Consider the following 24,129-nt stretch of genomic DNA (forward strand, 5'->3'; position numbering starts at 1 on the left):
AAAGATGTTAGCTAACTATTTTTCCCCCCTCTAGGCTTCAGGATTCTGGCTGTTTGAATGTGGCTTGATAGAGCATTGTTCCTTGACTCGTTATTCCTCCGCTGGTCTTGGGGCAGCACGCAGCCTGGAATACAAGGCTGCCTGTCAGGCGCTGTTCCGGGCTTAAATGCCCACCAGCGATTTCTCTTCACATATCCATAGTTCAGGTTATAGATGAAAATGTAACCAGATATGTTTCGAACGATCGTGTTACGTTCTTTTCTCTCTGCTGAAACATGTAAATGATATAATTCAATGTAGGAAGTTATGTCACATTTAAGTTGCTAAGCGACCAGTATTGTACACAAAGACACGGCTCTGTTGACAGTTTGCTTGGTGTAGTAGCTATGTAAGTGAACAGTAGCAGTAGCTGCAGTACTGTCGGTAGCTCGTTTCTCTGGATGTGGCGACTGCGAATACAAGGCTTATTTTCTCTACAACACTCCGACAGAACGTTATAGCTATGTCTTATAAAGGCTTTATAAATTGTAACAGTCGTGTCTCCAAAGAAGAGCAGGAGTTTTATGATTTAAAAATGAAAGCTGCAGAATATTATAGGGCAAACGGCGTCCCACAGAAGTTGGAGGGTGTCCTGAACGACATGTTCTTTGATAAGCCCGAGGATATTTATGGTTACCTGGTATGATTGACAATGATTCATTGATTTCTGAACTGCTGACCATCATATTATCATGCTTTCTATCTAGCTAGTTTGCTAAGCCAACGTTAAGTTAATCAGCTAACTTACTGGAGCCAGAAGTCATGTGTAAATGCGGGCAAGTGTTTGGGTGCTGAAATTCGTTTTTTAATTTTTTTTTTAAATAAAAAATAAATTGTATGTAATGTCTAAGCTCCAGTCCTCCCTAGTAGTGGCTGCACAACTTCATCGTAAATCGTGGAGTTGAGTTTAGTTAGCTTCTGTAGCTGACTCAAGGGGAACGTTATTTAGCCTTAGCTTACCATGTAAACAAAAAACAGCTATCTAACGTTAGCTAGTTTTGGCTCAAGTCGAGCACTAGTGTTACTGAGCACTGATGACCAAATCATGCCCTTGTTTAGGCCTAATTGAATCAGTAATCCTGCTGGGCTGTGGCACTGCAGTGCACCGGCTGGTGTGGTCCCAATATCCAGGTTGTTGTTTCTTTCTGCTGTGATTATTAAAAGTTTTATGAAATGTTCTAGGCAAATTACTTCTCAAAATTATCATCGCCACCTGTGATAAGCAGACTATTGGGGAAAGAAATTTATGATGGAAAGGGTCAACTATCCCTCCAGGCACAGGTCCTCTGCATCATCAAAAACGAAGAAAAGGTAAGTTCATGAGCAAGCTAGCTAGCGAGCTCCTTTTTCCTTGTACCAGGTTCTTTTCAGTTTTGTGCATCTTCTCCTTGTTGGAAATTGAAGTAGCCCACTCACTTCCCAAATGTTCAATTCATATATCCAAATCTGTGATCAATATCTGTAGAGGTTGCAATAGGCAGTGGGGGAAAAATACATGAGTAAAAGTAAAGATACCTTAATAGAAAATGACTCGGGTAAAAGTGAAAGTAACCCAGTAAAATCCTACTTGGGTAGAAGTCTAAAAGTATTTGGTTTTAAATATACTTAAGTTTCAAAAGTAATATACTTAAGTAAAAGGTAAAAGTATAAATCATTTCCAATTCCTTATATTAAGCAAACCAGATGGCACCATTTTCTAGTTTTTAGTTTCTAGGCATGCTCCAACACTCAGACATAATTTACAAATGTTGCATGTGTTTAGTCAGTCAGCCAGATAATTTTATGACCTGCTAAGCATTCAAAATGTAACGAGTACTTTAGGGTGTCAGGGAAAATGTATGGAGTAAAAATGACATCATTGGCATTAGGAATGTAGTGAAGTAAAAGTAAAAGTTGTCAAAAATATAAATAGTAAAGTTCAGATACCCTCCCAAGTAGTAGTTCCAAGTATTTTGACTTAAGTACTTTACACCACTGGCAGTAGGTTCGTAATGTAACCTAATTTCTAGTACAATTCCAGAAAGTTTTTCCATCTGTCATATTATGGATATTCAATCAAATGTATTTGTTGCTATCAAGTGAGGCATTGTTGACAAAAAAAAAATGACTGCTAAGGTTTTCAATTGGAATTACCAGTATGGTAATGTTTGACATGACAGTATCTGGGCTCTTCAGCTATTCAGGGAGATCTAATGTGAAGATGCAGCTGGGGAAACGAGCAGGCTTGGAGGGTAGTCATCAGAGGACAACCACTGACCCCATGCCCTTTGCCATTTCAGTTTTTCAGTATTTTAGTCTAGTCAAAGAAACATAATCATGAACTATCAGTTTTTACTAAACAGTCGCCTCTACAACGCCTGGGCATTCGTTTACATCCGACTGTGCTGAGGCCAGCAGTTCTACACTGAACAAAAATATAAATGCAACATGCAACAATATCAAAGATTTTACTGAGTTACAGTTCATAGAAGGAAATCAGTCAATTTAAATAAATAAATGAGGCCCTAATCTATTGATTTCACATGACTGGGCAGGGGGTGCAGCCATGGGTGGGCCTGGGAGGGCATAGGCCCACCCACTGGGGAGCCAGCCTCGGCCATTCAAAAGTAGTTATTCCCCACAAAAGGGCTTTATTACAGACAGAAATACTCCTCAGCACCCCCTTCCCCCTCAGACGATCCTGCAGGTCTTGGGCTGGCGTGGTTACACGTGGTCTGCGATTGTGAGGCCGGTTTGATGTACTGACAAATTCTCTAAAACAATGTTGGATGCGGCTTATGGTAGAGACATTAACATTAAATTACCTGGAAACAGCTCTGTTGGACATTCCTGCAGTCAGCATGCCAATTGCACACTTTTTTAAATATTTTTTTTTATTTCACCTTTATTTAACCAGGTAGGCTAGTTGAGAACAAGTTCTCATTTACAACTGCGACCTGGCCAAGATAAAGCAAAGCAACACAAACAACAACACAGAGTTACACATGGAATAAACAAACATACAGTCAATAATACAATAGAAAAGGTCTATATACAGTGTGTGCAAATGAGGTAGGATAAGGGCGGTAGGTAATAAATAGGCCATAGTGGTGAAATAATTACAATATAGCAATTAAACACTGGAATGATAGATGTGCAGAAGAGGGATGTGCAAGTAGAGATACAGGGGTGCAAAGGAGCAAAATAAATAACAGTATGGGGATGAGGTAGTTGGATGGGCTATTTACAGATGGGCTATTTACAGATGGGCTATGTACAGGTGCAGTGATCTGTGAGCTGCTCTGACAGCTGGTGCTTAAAGTTTGTGAGGGAGTAAGTCTCCAGCTTCAGTAATTTTTGCAGTTCGTTCCAGTCATTGGCAGCAGAAAACTGGAAGGAAGGGCGGCCAAAGGAGAAATTGGCTTTAGGGTTGACCAGTGAAATATACCTGCTGGAGCGCTTGCTACGGGTGGGTGCTGCTATGGTGACCAGTGAGCTGAGATAAGGTGGGGCTTTACCTCGCAAAGACTTATAGATGATCTGGAGCCAGTGGTTTTGGTGACGAACAAATATGAAGTGAGGGCCAGCCAACGAGAGCAGACAGGTTGCAGTGGTAGGTAGTATATGGGGCTTTGGTGACAAAATGGATGGCACTGTGATAGACTACATCCAATTTGCTGAGTAGAGTGTTGGAGGCTATTTTGTAAATGACATCACTGAAGTCAAGGATCGGTAGGATAGTCAGTTTTACGAGGGTATGTTTGGCACACTCCCTCAAAACTTGAGACATCTGTGGCATTGTGTTGTGTGACACAACTCCACATTTTAGAGCAAACTTTTATTGTCCCAAGCACAAAATTTGTGTGCAAAATTTGAGAGAAATAGGCTTTGTGAGTGTATGGAACATTTCTATGATCTTTTATTTCAGCTCATGGGACCAACACTTTACATGTTGTGTTTATATTTTTGTTCAGTATAGATTCGACACAGGAAACCTCTCTCACAGTCGACAGAGAAACATTTTGGCCCAAGGGACAGAGTAGTGGATTTAGCAGCCTTTAGAGTGATGCTCTTGGATTATTACCATCCCCACTTGGCAGATACCATGAGATGGCTGATGGTAATCTGCCATGACAGGGAACAGCGAGGCTAGTGGTTGAACCTAAAGGGAAAGAGATAGAGAAAGAAGAAAGTGGATAATTAACTCAGATATTCCACCTTCTAACTACGCTGCTGGCTTCAGGTCAGTGGGAGGTGCCTGTGTTCGCGCTGCCTGCCTCAGTGCTCATCACAGTCTGGGACCACTCTAAGATGGCAGCCGAGGCAGAGGGAGGCACAAAAACCTTTATTTCACTGTTCTCCCTCAGTGCAACATTTGAATTGTTTCACACCTTGAGCCATTTTAACTCAGTCAGTCAGTCTGCAATGCTTTTGACAGATGCTGTTTTTGTTTGAATTTTTTTTGTTTTTGTTTACACGGTGGAACTCTGGTTAAATTTCTAAATCTTTTCCCCCTAATCGAACCAAAACAAATCTGTATGTTGACATTGGGCCTGATTCAGACTTAGGAAATGCATGCCTTTCATGTGGCTTTCCTTCATACTTCTTAGTAGTTGGTATTCAGACTTACCCCTGTGTAGGTGTGTAAAGGGCTTTGCAGGTGTGGTTCCCTTGCACATGTTGTATAAATGTAATTGAACTGCTGAAAACTATTTCCCGCTTACCGGACAAAGATGTTCTCATGGAGTTTTCATCCAATAGGGTTTTCAGTACATTTACCTAAATCAGTCCCTTTAAATTTGGTGTAGCTTTTAATTATAACTTTTTTTCTTGAAAGACTCACTAGAATATATGGAGAGAACAGTTCAGAATTGTAGGGATCATATTAGGAAAAGCCATGAATCCCTAAATACACTCATATTCATCTAATTTTTAGCACCAACTGGTAGATTTAAAAATACTCGGATCTATATTATTTTAGGGTTAGGAAAGTATTTATGAATAATAATAAAAAACAGGTTTGGACAGCCTTTATGCACAAAATAAATTGTTGAATCAAAAAACGGTGTTTCATCCTGAAAGTTGCCATATTTTAAACAGTTAAATCCATGAAATATTGGACGGTGATAAAAGTGTACAAGAGAGCTTGAACAGTAGTCCTATATATCTACCCTAATAATCCTCCCTGATCACGGAACTGTGATGATAATGGTCCAGTCCACGTGAATTGAGTACCCCAGGCTCCGGGTTTAAACTGCTATGTATGGTCTGCGTTTTATAATGATTCAAATAGGCTACATGTCCCAAATTATTGCACAATTTGTAACATGTTAGTCGAATATGATCCACTGTTGCTAGCGACCCTCAGGAACTACCACACAAACGTAACAGAGGAAAGAAAGGTAAACTAACGATGTAATGGAATGATGCAAAATGTAAGGAAACTAACACTAAAGTGACAGTTATAAATGTATGTTGGTAGAACTGACGGTGGCTACCGATAGTGGTTCATATTTAACACTATACAAATTGTAAAGCATACAGTAAAAAGTCTGGGCATATAATTTAAAGATTCTAGAAATTATAAATAAACTCGGTAGGTTTGGCGCTATACGGTCATTTGCGCATGGCTACAGAAGCCTATAGCTTGTGTCTCCAAATTTAATCTTTGCAAGTTATAAGGCCAGCATTTCATAAAATTCACTGTGCAAAAGGTAATATGTTGATATGCTTCGGTTGGCTGCTATATGACTGGTTTCACATTTGTTTCCAGCTATCATAAGATAGGCCTAAAATAGATCTAAAACAATTGTCATTTATATTTACAATCCCATTATCCAAACGGCTTACTCATTTACCTAGCTCTTATCAAGAGCTGTTATCCATTTGTAAATTACAGTTCATGGAGAATGGTGTTCTTTCTGAATTAAAAAATGAAGTAGATGTTGTTCCACTTGGAACTGACAGGTTGCTCGACCTTATTCATTGTGTAAAGGTGGACGTATTATGAGGGACTTAAGTCAAGGTCAGGTGGCATATCTGTAGACACCTCCACCACACATTTCTTTGCTCTCCACCCCAAATAAATTATATATGATGGTGATAGCATGCTTTTCTCATGCTTAAACTCAAGGTCAGAATATGCATAGAGATAAAAGTGCATAAAAGGTGAATTACAGTATGTTCCATTTATGCACACTTAACTCGGGTCGGAATTAGCCCCCACATGAATAGACGTATGATATAATTTGTTGGTATTGGAGGTGTGACCATAGTCACATTTTGGGGGGATATCTCTATGGATGTGACATTCAGAACTTTATGGTTTCCATGTGATGTTCGCACAAGGATTGAGTAAAGTCTCTGTTTATTATGGTAAAACTTGTTACAGACCGTTACTGTATACGGTGGCTTGCGAGGAGTATTCACCCTTCTTGGCATTCAACCTATTTTGTTGCCTTACAACCTGGAATTAAAATAGATTTTTGGGGGGCTGGTATCATTTGATTTACACAACATGCCTACCACTTTGAAGATGCAAAATATGTTTTATTGTGAAACAAACAAGAAATAAGACAAAAAAACTTGAGAGTGCATAACTATTCACCCCCCCAAAGTCAATACTTTGTAGAGCCACCTTTTTCAGCAATTACAGCTGCAAGTCTATTGGGGTATGTCTTGTCCCGTCCCTTGTATATATTGTTTCTTTCTTCGTATATATTTCGTATATATTTTTCTTCAAATTTTTCCTTCTACGGACTGCAACCCGCCTCACCCAATGCGGTATAGATCTGCAATTTTTTTTATACTTTAGAACCGTAACCCCCTTCAGAAGCTAGTCAGCTGACTAGCTACTAGCTAGTCGTCATTTAGCCACTGCTAGTTTGCCATCACCGTTAACTGGGACATCTGCCAGCTTCAGCCCGGAAAACTCCTGCCAGCCTGCACAGTACGATATCAACCCAGAGCATATCGGACTGCTTTTCTCCACCATATCGCCAGATTCCTACCGCAAGCTCTGAACCTTTACTCCCCTGAATCATCGCAGTTAGCTAGCGGCTATCTGAGTGGCTACTCCTGGCTAATGTCTCTGTCCCGAAGCAAGCACCAGTTAACCTGGAGCTAGCCTTGAATCTAGGCCCATCTCCCGGCTAGCCGAAGAGATCTATCAAGCAATTCCTGGGCTTCAATTACCTCTTTTGCCAATTGGCCTGGACCCTTTTCTGCCAACACGGAGCCCCGTCGATCCATCATGACTGGTCTGCCGACGTAACCATCCGAGGGGGTTTCAACAGGCTCCCCCGTTGCGACATCCCCCTGAGGCCCATCTGCTAGCCTGCTGCTAGCCCCTGTCTGCTAGCGGAACTCTCTGTTCCGAACGCACTAGACGACCAGTTCTTTTAGCCTTTAGCCATACTCTTATCCTACTCCTTTTCTGTTCTTCTGGTGATGTAGAGGTTAACCCAGGCCTTCCAGCCCTCAGCATCACTCCCATTCTCCAGACTCTCTCATTTGTTGACTTCTATAACTGTAAAAGCATTGGTTTCATGCATGTTAACATTAGAAGACTCCTCCCTAAATGTGTTTTATTCACTGCTTTAGCACACTCTGCCAACCCGGATGTCCTAGCTGTGTCTGAAACCTGGCTTAGGAAGGCCACCAAAAATCCTGAAATTTCCATCCATAACTATAACATTTTCAGACAAGATAGAACTGCCAAAGGGGGTGGAGTTGCAATCTACTGCAGAGATAGCCTGCATAGTTCTGTCATACTACCCAGGTCTGTGCCCAAGCAATTCTAGCTTCTTCTTTTAAAAATCCACCTTTCCAGAAACAAGTCTCTCACCATTGCCGCTTGTTATAGACCCCCTTCAGCCCCCAGCTGTGCCCTGGACACCATATGTGAATTGATCACCCCCCATCTATCTTCAGAGTTCGTACTGTTAGGTGACCTAAACTGGGTCTTTCTTAACACCCCGGCCGTCCTACAATCTAAGCTAGATGCCCTCATCTCACACAAATGATCAAGGAACATACCAGGTTCAACCCAAAATCCATAACCATGGGCACCCTCTTAGGTATCATCCTGACCAACCTGCCCTCTAAATACACCTCTGCTGTCTCCAGGATCTCAGCGATCACTGCCCCATTGCCTGCGTGCGTAATGGGTCCCGCGGTCAAACGATCACCCCTCATCACTGTCAAACACTCCCTAAAACACTTCAGCGAGCAGGCCTTTCTAACCAACCTGGCCCGGGTATCTTGGAAGGATATTGACCTCATCCCATCAGAAGAGGATGCCTGGTTGCTCTTCAAAAGTGCTTTCCTCTCCATCTTAAATAAGCATTCCTCATTCAAAAAATGTAGAACTAAGAACATATATAGCCCTTGGTTCACCTCAGACTTGACTACCCTTGACCAGCACAAAAACATCCTGTGGGGTTCTGCATTAGCATCGAATGCAGAACTTCAGGGAAGTCAGGAACCAATACTCAGTCAGTTAGGAAAGCCAAGGCTACACTTTTTCAAACAGAACTAATTCCAAAAGGTTTTGGGATACTGTAAAGTCCATGGAGAATAAGAGCACCTCCTCCCAGCTGCCCACTGCACTGATGATAGCAAACACTGTCACCACCGATAAATCTACGATAATCGATAATTTCAATAAGCATTTTTCCACGGCTGGCCATGCTTTCCACCTACCCCGACCAACACCTCAGCACCCCTTGCAGCAACTTGCCCCCCCCCCCTTTCTCCTTGACCCAAATCCAAACAGCTGATGTTCTGAAATAGCTGCAAAATCTGGATCCCTACAAATCAGCTGGACTAGACAATCTGGACCCTCTCTTTCTAAAATTATCCGCCAAAATTGTTGCAACCCATATTATTAGCCTATTCAACCTCTCTTTCGTATCATCTGGGATCCCCAAAGATTGGAAAGCTGCAGCGGTCATCCCCCTCTTCAAAGGGGGAGACACCTTAGACCCAAACTTTTATAGACATTTATCCATCCTGCCTTGCCTTTCTAAAATCTTCGAAAGCCAAGTTAATAAACAGATCACCGACCATTTCGAATCCCACCGTACCTTCTCCACTATGCAATCTGGTTTCCGAGCTGGTCATGGATGCACCTCAGCCACGCTCAAGGTCCTAAACTATATCATAACCGCCATTGATAAAAGACAGTACTGTGCATCCGTCTTCATCGATCTGGCCAAGGCTTTTGACTCTGTCAATCACCTCATTCTTATCGGCAGACTCAATAGCCTTGGTTGTCAAAAGACTGCCTCGCCTGGTTCACCAACTACTTCTCAGACAGAGTTCAGTGTGTCAAATCGGAGGGCCTGTTGTCCGGACCTCTGGCAGTTTCTATGGGGGTGCCACAGAGCTCAATTCTCGGGCTGACTCTTTTCTCTGTATATATCAATGATGTCGCTCTCTCTGCGGGTGATTCTCTGATCCACCTCTACGCAGACGACACCATTCTGTATACATCTGGCCCTTCTTTAGACCTAGAATATGTGGACAACTGCAAATACCTAGGTGTCTGGTTAGACTGTAAACTCTCCTTCCAGACTCACATTAAGCATCTCCAATCCCAAATGAAATCTAGAATCGTCTTCTTATTTCGCAACAAAGCCTCCTTCACTCATGCTGCCAAACATACACTCATAAAACTGACTATCCTACCGATCCTCGACTTCGGCGATGTCATTTACAAAATAGCCCCCCCACACTCTACTCAGCAAACTGGATGTAGTCTATCACAGTGCCATCCGTTTTGTCACCAAAGTCCCATATACTACCCACCACTGCGACCTCTATTCTCTCGTTGGCTGCCCTCACTACATATCCGTTGCCAAACCCACTGGCTCCAGGTAATCTATAAGTATTTGATAGGTAAAGCCCCGCCTTATCTCAGCTCACTGGTCACCATAGCAACACCCACCCGTAGCACCAACTCTAGAAGGTATATTGCACTGGTCATCCCCAAAGCCAACACTTACTTTGGTCGCCTTTCCTTCCAGTTCTCTGCTGCCAATGACTGGGACGAATTGCAAAAATCTCTGAAACTGGAGTCTTATATGTTGGGATGTTATCGATCTTTAAGCATCAGCATCACTTTAAGCATCAGCTGTCAGAGCAGCTTATCAATCACTGTACCTGTACACAGCCAATCTGTAAATAGCACACCCGACTGACTACCTCATCCCCATATTATTACTTACCCTCTTGCTCTTTTGCACCCCGGTATCTCTTCTTGCACATCATCATCTGCACATATTTCACTCCAGTATTAATGCTAAATTGTAATTATTTCGCCTCTATAGCCTATTTATTGCCTACCTCCCTACTCTTCTTCATTTGCACACACTGTACATAGATTTTTCTATTTTTCTTTTCTTTTGAGTTATTGACTGTACGTTTGTTTATGTGTAACTCTGTGTTGATGTTTTTGTCGCAGTGCTATGCTTTATCTTGGCCAGGTCGCAGTTGTAAATGATAACTTGTTCTCAACTGGCCTACCTGTTTAAATAAAGGTGAAATTTAAAAAATGTCTATAAGCTTGGCACATCTAGCCATTGGTATTTTTGCCCATTCTTCAGGGCAAAACTGCTCCAGCTCCTTCAAGTTGAATGGGTTCTGCTGGTGTACAGCAATCTTTAAGTCATACCACAGATTCTCAATTGGATTGAGGTCTGGGCTTTGACTAGGCCATTCCAAGACATTTAAATGTCTCCCCTTAAACCACTCACGTGTTGCTTTAGCAGTATGCTTAGGGTCATTGTCCTGCTGGAAGGTGAACCTCCGTCCCAGTCTCAAATCTCTGGAAGACTGAAACAGGTTTCCCTCAAGAATTTCCCTGTATTTAGCATCATCCATCATTCCTTCAATTCTGACCAGTTTCCCAGTCCCTGCCGATGGAAAAACATCCCAACAGCATGATGCTGCCACCACCATGCGTCAAACATGTTTGCTTATTTTGTCTATAAGTAATGGCTTTTTTTCTGTCCACTGTGGAGTGTCCGGCTTAAATTGGGCCTATGGACAGATACTCCAATCTCCGCTGTGGAGCTTTGCAGCTCCTTCAGGGTTATCTTTGGTCTCTTTGTTGCCTCTATGATTAATGCCCTCCTTGCCTGGTCCATGAGTTTTGGTGGACGTCTTGGAAGGTTTGTTGTGATGCCATATTCTTTCCATTTTTTAATAATGGATTTAATGGTGCCCCGTGGGATGTTCAAAGTTTCTGATATTTTTTTACAACCCAACCCTGATCTGTACTTCTCCACAACTTTGTCCCTGACCTGTTTGGAGAGCTCCTTGGTCTTCGTGGTGCCGCTTGATTGGTGGTGCCCCTTGCTTAGTGGTGTTGCAGACTCTGGGGCCTTTCAGAACAGGTGTATATATACACTGAGATCATTTGATAGATCATGAGACACTTAGATTGCACACAGGTGGACTTTATTTAACTAATTATGTGTCTTCTGAAGGTAATTGGTTACATCAGATCTTATTTAGGGGCTTTGTAGCAAAAGGGGTGAATACATATGCATGCACCACTTTAACATTTTTTATTTTTTAGAATTTTTTGAAACAAGTAATTTTTTAGAATTTCACCAATTTTGACTATTTTTTGTATGCCCATTACATGAAATCCAAATTAAATTTATTTTAATTACAGGTTGTAATGCAACAACATAGGAAAAACATAGGAAAAATGCCAAGGGGGATGAATACTTTTTCATGGTATTCCTAGGACTATAGTAGATTATGTAGCAGACAGCATCATCATTCTTCTAAAAGGCATCATAGTAGGTTTTGCCTCACATTGTCCACCCACTGCTTTTTCTTGCTAAAACCCTCCTCCCCCTTGTCTTTGTGTTTAGACAACATGTTCTGCGGTGATATCAAGCCACAGGGAGGTCCTCGACAACAGTTTCCAGGACCCAAGTGGTGTGACCAATATCAACAATGATAAGAGGAGGGATTCTGTGATGGCCGCTCTCCACTGGATCCATGAATCACTGAACACAATCCTAAAGGGCTCTGATCCCTGCGACCAGACAGGAGTGGATAAAATACTTAGGTACGCATCCTCTCTAGAGCTCTGTGCACAGATATGTTTGCGAAACCAGTAGTTGTCAATACTGAAAGTCAAGATATTGGTGAAGAATGATTATCAGATATTATTCGCAGAGTGTAGATTATTATTATTTTTTTACATGGTTGGATATGTAACTAATAACTATAAATACAACCTTGCTGAAATACCCGCAGGTCTAATAATAACCCTCCTGCTGTAGATTTGAACCGATTTACAAGTTTTGAAAATTGATTGTCCTAAGGTTCCATTACTTTGTCCACTCAGGGAACCTGAACACACAAAATACATTTGGGTGATTTTCATAACATTTTGGGTGTTTTATTTAACTCTTGTACACCAGCGGTGTTCCCGGACCGGTCATTAGAAATTAATGAGTGAGACTACAATTAGTGTATAAAATTTAGTTCAGGCACATGCCTATTCATTAGAAGGACACACTTCCTCTCCCAGACCCCCACATGCAAGTGTGTTTGAGCGCACACACACACACCTCACTCTTTCATGGCAACCTCCACGGGAACCTTTCCCCAATATAATCTTTTCCCCACAGGAACCACACCTGTTGGCATTCTCACAAACAATCGCAACATCGTTTCAATGATATATACAACTTTTCTTGCAACTCTGGTATATAAAGCTTTTTTGAGGCCTTGCTCACAATTCATTCTGTGGCAGCACAATGACCAAACGATATACTGTATGTGAGGCTCTTGATCATATCTTTGATCATGACACGGGTGAGGGGAGAGAGTCCTTGTTAAACTTTGACACAAAATAGTCTGTGACAAATAGCACAATATGTTTCATCTGAGTATCTGTTGTAGTCAAAATAATCCATACATTTTGCTTTTTTTTAAACTCAAAAACGAGTTGTATGAGCTCAGGTCAATGAGGCCTACATGCTATAAATAGCTAATAGACGTTCAAAACCTGTAATGTTCACAAGAACTTAAGTTGATAAAAAGATCTAACACAACATTAAGTGATAATATATGTATTACTATGGATTTATAATCAACTATAATGGGGCGTTCATTTTGGAACGGGAACACATCATTAATTAACATGAAACGAACACAACAGGAGGGTTAAAGTTAAGTCAAGGTCAGTGTTGAATGAATCATAGCAATCATTGGTTGAATGCAGCATTGCTGTATGGTGCGCTCAATATGTCTTGTAGTTGAGTAGCCAGCCTAGGCCACTGCTCAAATGTTCCTGTAATAGGCCTGGGTTGGTTATTGGTTATTCGTTGTCAAGCTTTAAAAGAATGAAGCCAGACTGCAACATTTTAGTAGCCTAGATGCCAAAATCCAAGCTGTCTGTACACTTTCCCTCAGCTGCGCGCTGTAAACAGGACACACGAAAGCAGCGCAATTGACATTGCATTCACCCAATGCAAGTGCATTGGGCTGTAATTCCATAAAGTAGATGACTCAGCTGTTTACTTATTTATACTCGCTGTGTCCTATGGTCCGCGTGCGAATCCTTTATTTTATAACTTTTTGACAACAAAGATTACATTTTCAGCAATGACCTGTTAGAACAGAAACTTGGCATGAACATTTACCCTACATGTTTAAAGTTTCGGTCCGGTAGAATAATTGATTGTGTGGGTCTGGGAGGAGTGGGGTGTGTGTGTAGGCAGTGCATTGGCAGTACTTTAGCAGTACTTGCTGTGACTTGTAGTGTAGAGCATCAGGGGCGATATGGAAGCGGTCCAAAATTATTTGACAACACAAATCATTGCACGTGTCAACGGAAAGATGTGTCAGGGGCTGGATTCTGCCCGGGCCTTGTGTTTGACATGTGGTCTAGACTTAAGGAAATGCATTGATTCAATGGAGCCTAAACTATTTGGTGTCCACAAAGTATCTAATGTAATTAAATAGTATATCACAGCTGCAACATTTTAAGAGTATCTTCTAGTTAATTAACTATATTATTCTAGTTATTTTATAGAATGCCCCAAAAGACAAAACTAGATTAATAACAATCAAAATAAATAAATGAAATGAATAAATTAAACCGGTTTGCCTGTTCTAGAACCAGGGACTGTAGCTTGTGCTAAATCCTAGTGAAATATATCAAATGTCTGATAAATGTTCCCAGACAAATGTATTAAATGATAAAGAACTTGAATCTCCATCCAGCAAATCCTGATGCCTCCCAAGTCACGCAACGGTCTAAGGCACTGCATCAGTGCTAGAGGCGTCACTACAGACACCCTGGTTAGATTCCAGGCTGTATCACAACCAGCTGTGATCCCATAGGGCGGCGCACAATTGGCCCTGCGTCGTCTGGGTTTCGCTGGTGTAGGCTGTCATTGTAAATAAGAATTTGTTCTTAACTGAAAAAAAGGCAAATTCCAGTTGTCTTAGAGGAATATTTTTCATATTTTTCTCCTCAAGTTGGATGGCATAGCTTGTAATGCCAATACTTGTCTAACAGTGCATGCATATTAGATTATTTGAAAGGCATGGCACTTCTCCAAGTGGCAGCATTAGCTGTAATGATCACATAATATGATCTCACAGAGATTGGCATCCCTGGGGAGTCACAAGGGCACTAGGTTAGAGGGAGGAGGGGTCACTGCTTAGCTTTACCCCTGCCCCCGGCGCATACTGTGCCAAGATGCCAAAGCCTAGCATGCTATTGTCCTCTGCTGAACTGCTGTCGTTCTCTCCTCTTGGCATAGCTGCAATATCAAATTAGATACCCTTGCCTAAAGGGTATAACGTTAGTGACACAAACATTAACTCATACAAATTTCAGCTGGGTTGTTTCTGAAAAAGTCTTGATTTGGTATACACTGAGTGTACAAAACATTAGAAAAACCTTCCTAATATTGAGGTGCAACCCCTTTTGGCCTCAGAACAGCCTAAATTTGTCGGGATATGCTCTACAAGGTGTCAAAAGCATTCCACAGGGATGCTGGTTCATGTTGACTCTAAGGCTTCCCACAGTTGTGTCATGTTGGCTGGATGTCCTTTGGGTGGTGACCATTCTTGATACACACTGCAAAATGTTGAGTGTGAAAAGCCCAGCAACATTGCAGTTCTTGACACTCAAACCGGTGCGCCTGCTACCTACTACCATAACCCGTTCAAAGGCACTTCAAATAAATGTTCTTCATTCACTGAATGGCACAAATAAACAATCCATGTCTCAATTGTCTCAAGGCTTAAAAATCCTTCTTTAACCTGTCTCCTCCCCTTCATCTACACGGGTGACATCAATAAGGGATCATAGCTCTAACCTGGATCCAACAGGTCAGTCTATGTCATGGAAAGAGCAGGTGTCCCTAATGTTTTGTACACTCAGTGTATACAGTGCATTTGGAAAGTATTCAGAACCCTTGACTTTTTCCACATTTTGTTACGTTACAGCCTTATTCTAAAATGGATTAAATCATTGTTTACCCTCATCAATCAATACACAATAACCCATAATGACAAAGCAAAAACAGGTTTTCAGCAATGTTTGCAAAAGTATTTTTTTTTAAATAAAAAATGAAATATCACATTTACATAACTATTCAGACCATTTACTCAGTACTTTGTTGAAGCACCTTTGGCAGTGATTACAACCTCAAGTTTTCTTGGGTATGATGCTACAAGCTTGGCACACCTGATTTTGGGAGTTTCTCCCATTCTTCTCTGCAGATCCTCTCAAACTCTTTCAGTTTGGATGGGGAGCGTCGCTGAACAGCTATTTTTCAGGTCTCCAGAGATGTTAGATCTATTGTTCAAGTCTGGGCTCTGGCTTTTCAGGTTTCCTCCAGACGTGACGCTTGGCATTCAGGCCAAAGATTTCAATCTTGGTTTCATCAAAGCAGAGAATCTTGTTTCTCTGGTCAATCTTGGCAAATTCCAAGCTGGCTGTCATGTGTCTTTTACTGAAGAGTGGCTTCAGTTTGGACACTCTACCATAAAGGCCTGATTGGTGGAATGCTGCAGATATGGTTGTCCTTCTGGAAGGTTCTCCCATCTCCACAGAGGAACTCTGGAGCTCTGTCAGAGTGACCATCAGGTTCTTGGTCACCTCCTTGACAAAAGCCCTTCTCCCCTGATTGCTCAGTTTGACCGGGCGGCCAGCTCTAGGAAGAGTCTTGGTGGTACCAAACTTCTTCCATTTAAGAATAATGGAGGCCACTGTGTTTTTGGTGACCTTCAATGCTGCAGAAATGTTTTGGTACCCTTCCCAAGATCTGTGGCTCGACACAATCTTGTCTCGGAGCTCTACGGACAATTCCTTTCACCTCATGGCTTGATTCTTGCTCTGACATGCACTGTCAACTGTGGGACCTTATATAGATAGGTGCGTGCCTTTCCAAATCATTTACAATCTTTTGAATTTACCACAGGTGGACTCCAATCAAGTTGTAGAAACATCTCAAGGATGATCAATGGAAACAGCAAAATGTTGAGTCTCATAGCAAGGGGTCTGAATACGTATGTAAATAAGGTATTTCTGTTTTTTGAAAAAAATTCTAAAAACCTGTCTTCGCTTTGTCATTATGGGGTATTGTATGTAGATTGATGAGGGAAAAAATAATCAATTTTAGAATAAGGTTGTAACGTATGAAAATGTGGAAAAAGTCAAGTTGTCTAAATACTTTCCGAATGCACTGTATACTGCATATCAGGGTTCTCCTGATTTTTTGGGGGGGGAACATTTTCTGAATTTTCATTGTTGGACATAAAAGACTAAAAACACCAGGAAATCAGCTCCAAGTGAATTTAATTTGGGAAGTCTGTTCCAAAGTATTGCCATGCATAATAGAGAAATACTGCATATGTTATTGTATACAAATATTTTTTTATTTAACTAGGCAAGTCAGTTAAGAACAAATTCTCATTTACAATAACGGCCTAAGAACTGCCTTGTTCAGGGCAGAATGACAGATTTATACCTTTTCAATCTAGCAACCTTTCGGTTATAGCAACCTTTCGGTATACAATATAGCAACCTTTTGGTGTTCAATATAGCAACCTTTTGGTTACTGCCCCAATGCTCTAACCACTAGGCTACCTGCTGCCCTGAATGTAAACAGTGTTTGAAATTATTATGTTTTTAGTCAAACATTACGTCTGGCAGGGCCGGTCCTGGCCATTACATCCTTTGTTCTGACCCAAAAACTTGCCAATAGTCCCAGTAAGCAAAATTATGTTGAAAAGACGTCTAAAATCCGTATTTTTCCGGCTGTTATAATCATGGTCATTTTTGGTTCTGAATGAATGTTGAAAATATGTCATTTATAGACTAAATCAAGGCTAGAAGTCTATGATTGATTCAGATTTGGTCTGGCCCGAACCAAGAACCAACGTCCGTGGATGTGGAAATCAGGGTCGGTATATCATACAATGCAGTTGAGGAACAATGGGAAAGTAATTCTGCTTTGAACACTGATAAACTTGTAACCCCACTTTTGAGAAAATGGCCCTTGAATGTTTTGGTACACCTATTGCAGAGCCGGAGGGCTGACTTTTTACGTGCTCCCAACCAACTGCTATTTTGTTCATTTTTTTGCGTTGTTTGTAACTTATTTTTTAAACTTATTTTGTATATAATGTTGTTTCTACCATCTCTTATGACTGAAAATAACTTCTGGACATCAGAACAGCGATCACTCACCTCAAACTGGAAAAAGATTTTTACTTTAACAAATCTGACGTGAAGGATATACTGCTTTCTCGGGAATGGGCCCAAATCCCTGTCATTTGCTTGAAGAAAATACTGAGAATAAGGAGGCGGAGGTTGGCCTACCTTCTGAGAATTTGTAGGCGAGTGAGTAAATTCCCACTGCCATCCATTCTATTGGCCAACGTGCGATGATTGAAAAATAAAATGGATGACCTAAGATTATACTACCAATGGGACATTAAAAACGGTAATATCTCATGTTTCACCAAGTCGTGGCTGAACGACGACACATAGTATATAGAGCTGTCGGGATCTTACATGTACTGGCAGGACAGAGAAGCTACTTCTGGTAAGACGAGGGGCGGGGGTGTGTATCTATTTGTCAATAACAGCTGGTGCGCGATGTCTAATATTAAAGAAGTCTCGAGGTATTGCTCGCCTGTGCTAGAGTACCTTGTGATAAGCTGTAGCCCACACTATCTATATTATTCGTAGCCGCCTATTTACCACCACAAACCGATGCTGGTCGTAAGCAAACAAGAAAATTCTCATCCAGAAGCGGCGCTCCTAGTGGCCAGGGACTTCAATGCAGGCAAACTTAAAACAGTTTTACCAAATGTTTACCAGCATGTCACATGTGCAACCAGAGGGAAAAAACTTTAGACCATGCCCTCCATTTGGCAAATCTGACAATAATCCTGATTCCTGTTTACAAGCAAAAACTAAAGCAGGAAGTACCAGTGACTCGCTCAATATGGAAGTGGTCAGATGACGCGGATGCTACGCTACAGGACTGTTTTGCTAGCACAGACTGGAATATGTTCCCGGGATTCATCAAATGGCATTGAGGATTATACCAGCTCAGCCGTCGGCTTCATCACTAAGTGCATTGACGATGTCGTCCCCATAGTGACTGTACGTACATACCCCAACCCGAAGCCATGGATTACAGGTAACATCTGCAACGAGCTAAAGGCTAGAGCTGCCGCTTTCAAGGAGCGGGACACTAATCCGGACCCTTATAAGAAATCCCACTAAGCCCTCAGACGAACCATCAAACAAGCAAAGCGTCAATACAGGATTAAGATTGAATCTTACAACACTGGCTGTGATGCTCGTTGGATGTGGCAGGGCTTGAAAACTATTACGGACTACAAAGAGAACCCAGCCGCAAGTTGCCCAGTGACGCGAGCCTACCAGACGAGCTAAATGCCTTTTATGCTCACTTTGAGGCAAGCAACAAGCTGTTCTGGACAACTGTGTGATAACGCTCTTGGTAGCCGATGTGAGCAAGACCTTTAAACAGGTCAACATTCACAAAGCCGCAGGGCCAGATGGACTACCAGGACGTGTACATAAAGCAGGCGTGGGCTAACTGGCAAGTGTCTTCACTGACATTTTCAACCTCTCCCTGACTGAGTCTGTAATACCTACATGTTTCAAGCAGACCACCATAGTCCCTGTGCCCAAGGAAGCGGAGGTAACCTGCCTAAATGATTATCTCGTAGCACTCACGTCGGTAGCCATGAAGTGCTTCTGGTCATGGCTCACATCAACAGCATCCTCCCGGATAATTTAGATACCCACTCCAATTCACATACTGCCCCAATAGATCTACAGATGACGCAATCTCAATCGCACTCCACACTGCCCTTTCCCACCTGGACAAAAGGAACACGTTATGTGAGAATGCTGTTCATTGACTACAGCTCAGCGTACAGCACCATAGTGCCCACAAAGCTCATCACTATGCTAAGGACTCTGGGACTAAACACCTCCCTCTGCAACTGGATCCTGGACTTCCTGACGGGCCGCCATCAGGTGGTAAGGGTAGGCAACAAAACATCTGCCACGCTGATCCTCAACACTAGTCCCCTCCTGTGCTCCCTGTTCACCCACGACTGCATGGCCAAATACGACTTCAACATCATCATTAGGTTTGCTGACAACACAACAGTGGTAGGCCTAATCACCAACAACGATGAGGCAGCCTATAGGGAGGAGGTCAGAGACAACAACCTCTCCCTAAATGTGAGCAAGTCAAAGGAGCTGATCGTGGACTACAGGAAAAGGCGGGCCAAACAGGCCCCCATTAATATCGACGGGGCTGTAGTGGAGCTGGCTAAGAGTTTCATGCTCCTTGGTGTCCACATCACCAACGAACTATCATTGTCCAAACACACCAAGACAGTCATGAAGAGGACACAACAACACCTTTTCCCCCTCAGGAGACTGAAAAGTTTTGGCATGGGTCCCCAGATCATCAAAAAGTTCTACAGCTGCACCATCGATAGCATCCTGACCGGTTGCATCACCGCCTGGTATGGTAACTGCTCAGCAACTGACCGTAAGGCACTACAGAGGGCAGTGCGTATGGCCCAGTACATCACTGGGGCCAAGTTTCCTGCCATCCAGGACCTATATACTAGGCGGTGTCAGAGGAAAGCCCCCAAAATTGTCAAAGACTCCAGTCACCCAAGTCAAAGACTGTTTTCTCTGCTACCACACGGCAAGCGGTGTCGGAGCACCAAGTCTAGGTCCAAGAGGCTCCTTAACAGCTTCTTCCCCCAAGCCATAAGAGTGCTGAACAATTAATCAAATGGCTACCGGACTATTTACATTGTTTTTTACACTGATGCTACTTGCTGTTTATTATCAATGCATAGTCACTTCACCCCTACCTACATGTACACGGTAAGGTCTACACATGTTGTATTTGGCGCATGTGACTAATAAAGTTTGAATTTGATTTGATTCTTTGTCTACACCTATTCAGAGTCGTTCACACCCTCTTAATCTTCTTTGGGACTGGGGGGCAGTATTGAGTAGCTTGGATGAATAAGGTTCCCAGAGTAAACTGCCTGCTACTCAGGCCCAAACGCTAGAATATGCATATAATTAGTATATTTGGATAGAAAACACTCTGAAGTTTCTAAAACTGTTTGAATGATGTCTGTGAGTATAACAGAACTCATATGGCAGGCAAAAACCTGAGAAAAAAATCCAACCAGGAAGTGGGAAATCTGAGGTTTGTAGTTTTTCAAGTCATCCAATATACAGTGTCTATGGGGTCATATTGCACTTCCTAAGGTTCCCACTAGATGTCAACAATCTTTAGAATCTTGTTTCAGGCTTCTACTGTGAAGGGGGAGCAAATAAGAGCTGTTTCAACCAGGTGTCTGGCAGAATAGGCTATTTTTCGTAATGAACACTATCAGAAAAAAGTTCACGATAGGTGGTTGGTTTTGTCGGTGTCGATAATTTTCAGTTGTTCTTCCCAGCTTTACATGACAGCCTCCAAAAATATTAGCCTACACGTTTAAAATGTATAAACTGAAAATAAGACCCTGTGCTTTGTTTTTACATAGCCAATCAAGCAAGCTTGTTTACTCTGTACCTAATTCAGAAATAATTTAAGAAGTGTATGATGGCTTTGTAATAGCAGAGACAAAACATAGTTTGCTGTGCTCTCTCAAATACAATGCTCCGGTAACTCTGGTGTCACACAAGGAGTGTGTTCCATTCTCCATCAGTACCTATTTGGTCAATATCTGACATTTCTCCTATTATACAATGGCTCATCCAAGGGTAAAATAAACCCTTGTCCTAATCAACCCCATAGTGTCATGCATGCTGCTTTTGATAACTATGCTGCTCCTGTGGATGAAGGCCAAATGGTATTTGTTTTGTGTGGCAGTGATTTCTTCATGGCCCGCTACCTGGAGGACCAGGACATTCGGAACAGAGAGAAGGAGAACCCGCCACCGAGTGTGCCTGTGCCTGAGCCATCCCCTCCCACCGCACCCCACAAAGACAAGAAGGGTGGAGACAAAGGTAACGAACCTCTCCCATGGGCCAGCCTGCCAGATAATCTGACATCACACATCATATTACCACTGGATGCTTTTCTTTCAAAACATTAGCTTGTTCTCAATCAAATACAGCAGCGGGACCCTGTGTATGTTTTAAGTATGCATAAAGAAATGGACTGGTGCTCAGAGGTTATGTGCAGGTTCAATGTTACGCTGAAGTTTGCACCTGGGAGACACATTGAGAGGTGTTATTTTAAGAGCTCTGCCAGTATTAGGTCCCGGCTCCATAGAGAAGTCTTAGTTGAAGCGCTGGTCCAATGCAATGCTCTCTTTCTTATTTCCCTAGTGGTCCCCCTGTGGTAAACCGTCTCCTCCCCTCTCTCTAGTGTTGTAAGAGAGTCCCTGTGGGAGACCTGGCCTCTCAGTCAGTCACTGGGGAAAAATGTTCTTCCTCTCAAGTTGTGTAACAACATTGAGGCAGATGAAGTTTGTTTCTGGTTTTCCAGGCAAAAAAGGCAACAGCACAGAGAAGCCCATTCCACCTCCAGAGCCCTCAGAGCTGGTCCTGCCTGGCAGCATGGCCATTGGTTCAGTGTCCTTGGCCGTGGCCAAGACTGGGGCTCTACTGCAATGCCTCCCCCTGTACAAGTACATCAAAGCTCTGAGAAACCAACAAGTCAGTGAGCCCTCCCTTCAACACACATACCTGCACACACACAAACACACCATGCAATGTGATATAGGTCATTGATCAGGAATGATAGGCCTAAGGGCAATACCAGATACTATACAGTATATGTGGGTGTAGGGAGGCTATTTCATCTAGTTGTCATACAAAACATGTAGCCAGTAGTTTTTAAAGATGTGCTGAGTAATAATATTGACCATCTTCTCTTGACTTGGGCATATAATGTCCAAAATCTGCTACTGTAATTAAAGTGTTCAATAATACCTCACCAAGTCTTTTATGTTCCAGAAGGCATTTCTGGCAAAAAACGATTACATTTAAAAAAACATTTAAAAAAAAACATGTTAAAATGCCTCTCCTGTGTAGTAGTGGCGTGCGACATACACCTCGCTTCTTGAAACGGGTCACATTTGTAAAACACCAAATGCTTTACTATGCTTTTTCTTTATTTTAACAGCCGTGTCCAAAAGAGATGCACATCCCTGTGCCCTTGGTAACTTTGTTGAGCTGTGGCAAGATGTCCCCAGGAAAACTCAATTTACTGGATGAAGTCATCGTCATCCCTAAAGCTGGACAAAGACTGAAACAAGTACTGACACTCACAACCACAACATATTTTCAGCCTTTATTCTCCAATTTCAAGTTACACATTTTGTTCTCCATCTGCCCAGTATTACTGGGAGAGTCCATCAAAACTCAAGTTTATTCTTTGTGTTCTATCTGGACACTTACACATTTAAGTAATTTAGCAGACCCTCTTATCCAGAGCGACTTACAGTAGTGAGTGCATACATTCATTCTGGTCCCACGCTTGAATCGAACCCACAACCCTGGTGGTGCAAGCCCCAGGCTCTACCAACTACGCCGCACACGACCATACAGGACTTACTGAATACTAGTCTTGAGAGTGTCGAGGTTAAGTCAACCAATGTTCCTGATTGTTTTCCAACATAGCACATTTTCTCTGCCAAGCGTTGGTATTACATAGTTTAAAGGAACATGTATCGAAGACAACCTGTGAACTCCCCCAACAGATCATTACAATGGTACTTGAGCTTCAAAAGGAGATGATGAAAATAATGAACGCTGCTTCAAAAACAGGGGTAAGGAACATTGCGGCAGATATTTGTATATTGGCTCTACTGTACAGTATAGGGCTCTATTTGTGTCTTATGACTCACAGTTGAGTCAGGGTCTACAGTACATGTTGTCTTTCTTACTCTACCTTCTAGAAAAGAAAGCAAATACATTTTGGTGGACATAAACTCAGCAAAAAAAGAAACATCCCTTTTTCAGGACCCTGTCTTTCAAAGATAATTTGTAAAAATCCAAATAACTTCACAAATATTCATTGTAAAGGGTTTAAACACGGTTTCCCATGAACCATAAACAATTAATGAACATGCACCTGTGGAACGGTCGTTAAGACACTAACAGCTTACAGACGATAGGCAATTAAGGTCAATTAATGTCAAGGACACTAAGGAGGCCTTTCTACTGACTCTGAAAAACACCAAAAGAAAGATGCCCAGGGTCCCTGCTCATCTGCGGGAACATGCCTTAGGCATGCTGCAAGGAGGCATCAGGACTGCAGATGTGGCCAGGGCAATAAATTGCAATGTCCGTACTGTGAAACTCCTAAGACAGCGCTACAGGGAGACAGGAAAGACAGCTGATCATCCTCGCAGTGGCAGACCACGTGTAACAACACCTGCGCTGGGACAGTACATCCGAACATCACACCTGCGGGACAGGTACAGGATGGCAACAACAACTGCCCAAGTTACACCAGGAACGCACAATCCCTCCATCAGTGCTCAGACTGTCCGCAATAGGCTGAGAGAGGCTGGACTGAGGGCTTG

At 42.3% G+C, this 24,129-nt stretch overlaps 1 protein-coding gene across 1 annotated transcript in view; it reads left to right on the top strand.

The window, feature by feature from the left end:
- The first annotated feature begins 334 nt into the window (after positions 1-334).
- eno4 (enolase 4) overlaps positions 335-24,129 on the top strand; it is a 42,334-nt gene continuing 18,539 nt past the window's right edge. Inside the window, exons 1-7 of the mRNA XM_024426256.2 lie at positions 335-679; positions 1,222-1,350; positions 11,907-12,106; positions 21,465-21,601; positions 22,086-22,255; positions 22,725-22,856; positions 23,302-23,370. Coding sequence (XP_024282024.1) covers positions 503-679; positions 1,222-1,350; positions 11,907-12,106; positions 21,465-21,601; positions 22,086-22,255; positions 22,725-22,856; positions 23,302-23,370 — 1,014 coding nt within the window. The 5' untranslated portion in view covers positions 335-502. The remainder of the gene's footprint in view (positions 680-1,221; positions 1,351-11,906; positions 12,107-21,464; positions 21,602-22,085; positions 22,256-22,724; positions 22,857-23,301; positions 23,371-24,129) is intronic.

Source organism: Oncorhynchus tshawytscha, linkage group LG01 (assembly GCF_018296145.1).
Source record: "Oncorhynchus tshawytscha isolate Ot180627B linkage group LG01, Otsh_v2.0, whole genome shotgun sequence".
Lineage (NCBI taxonomy): Eukaryota > Metazoa > Chordata > Actinopteri > Salmoniformes > Salmonidae > Oncorhynchus > Oncorhynchus tshawytscha.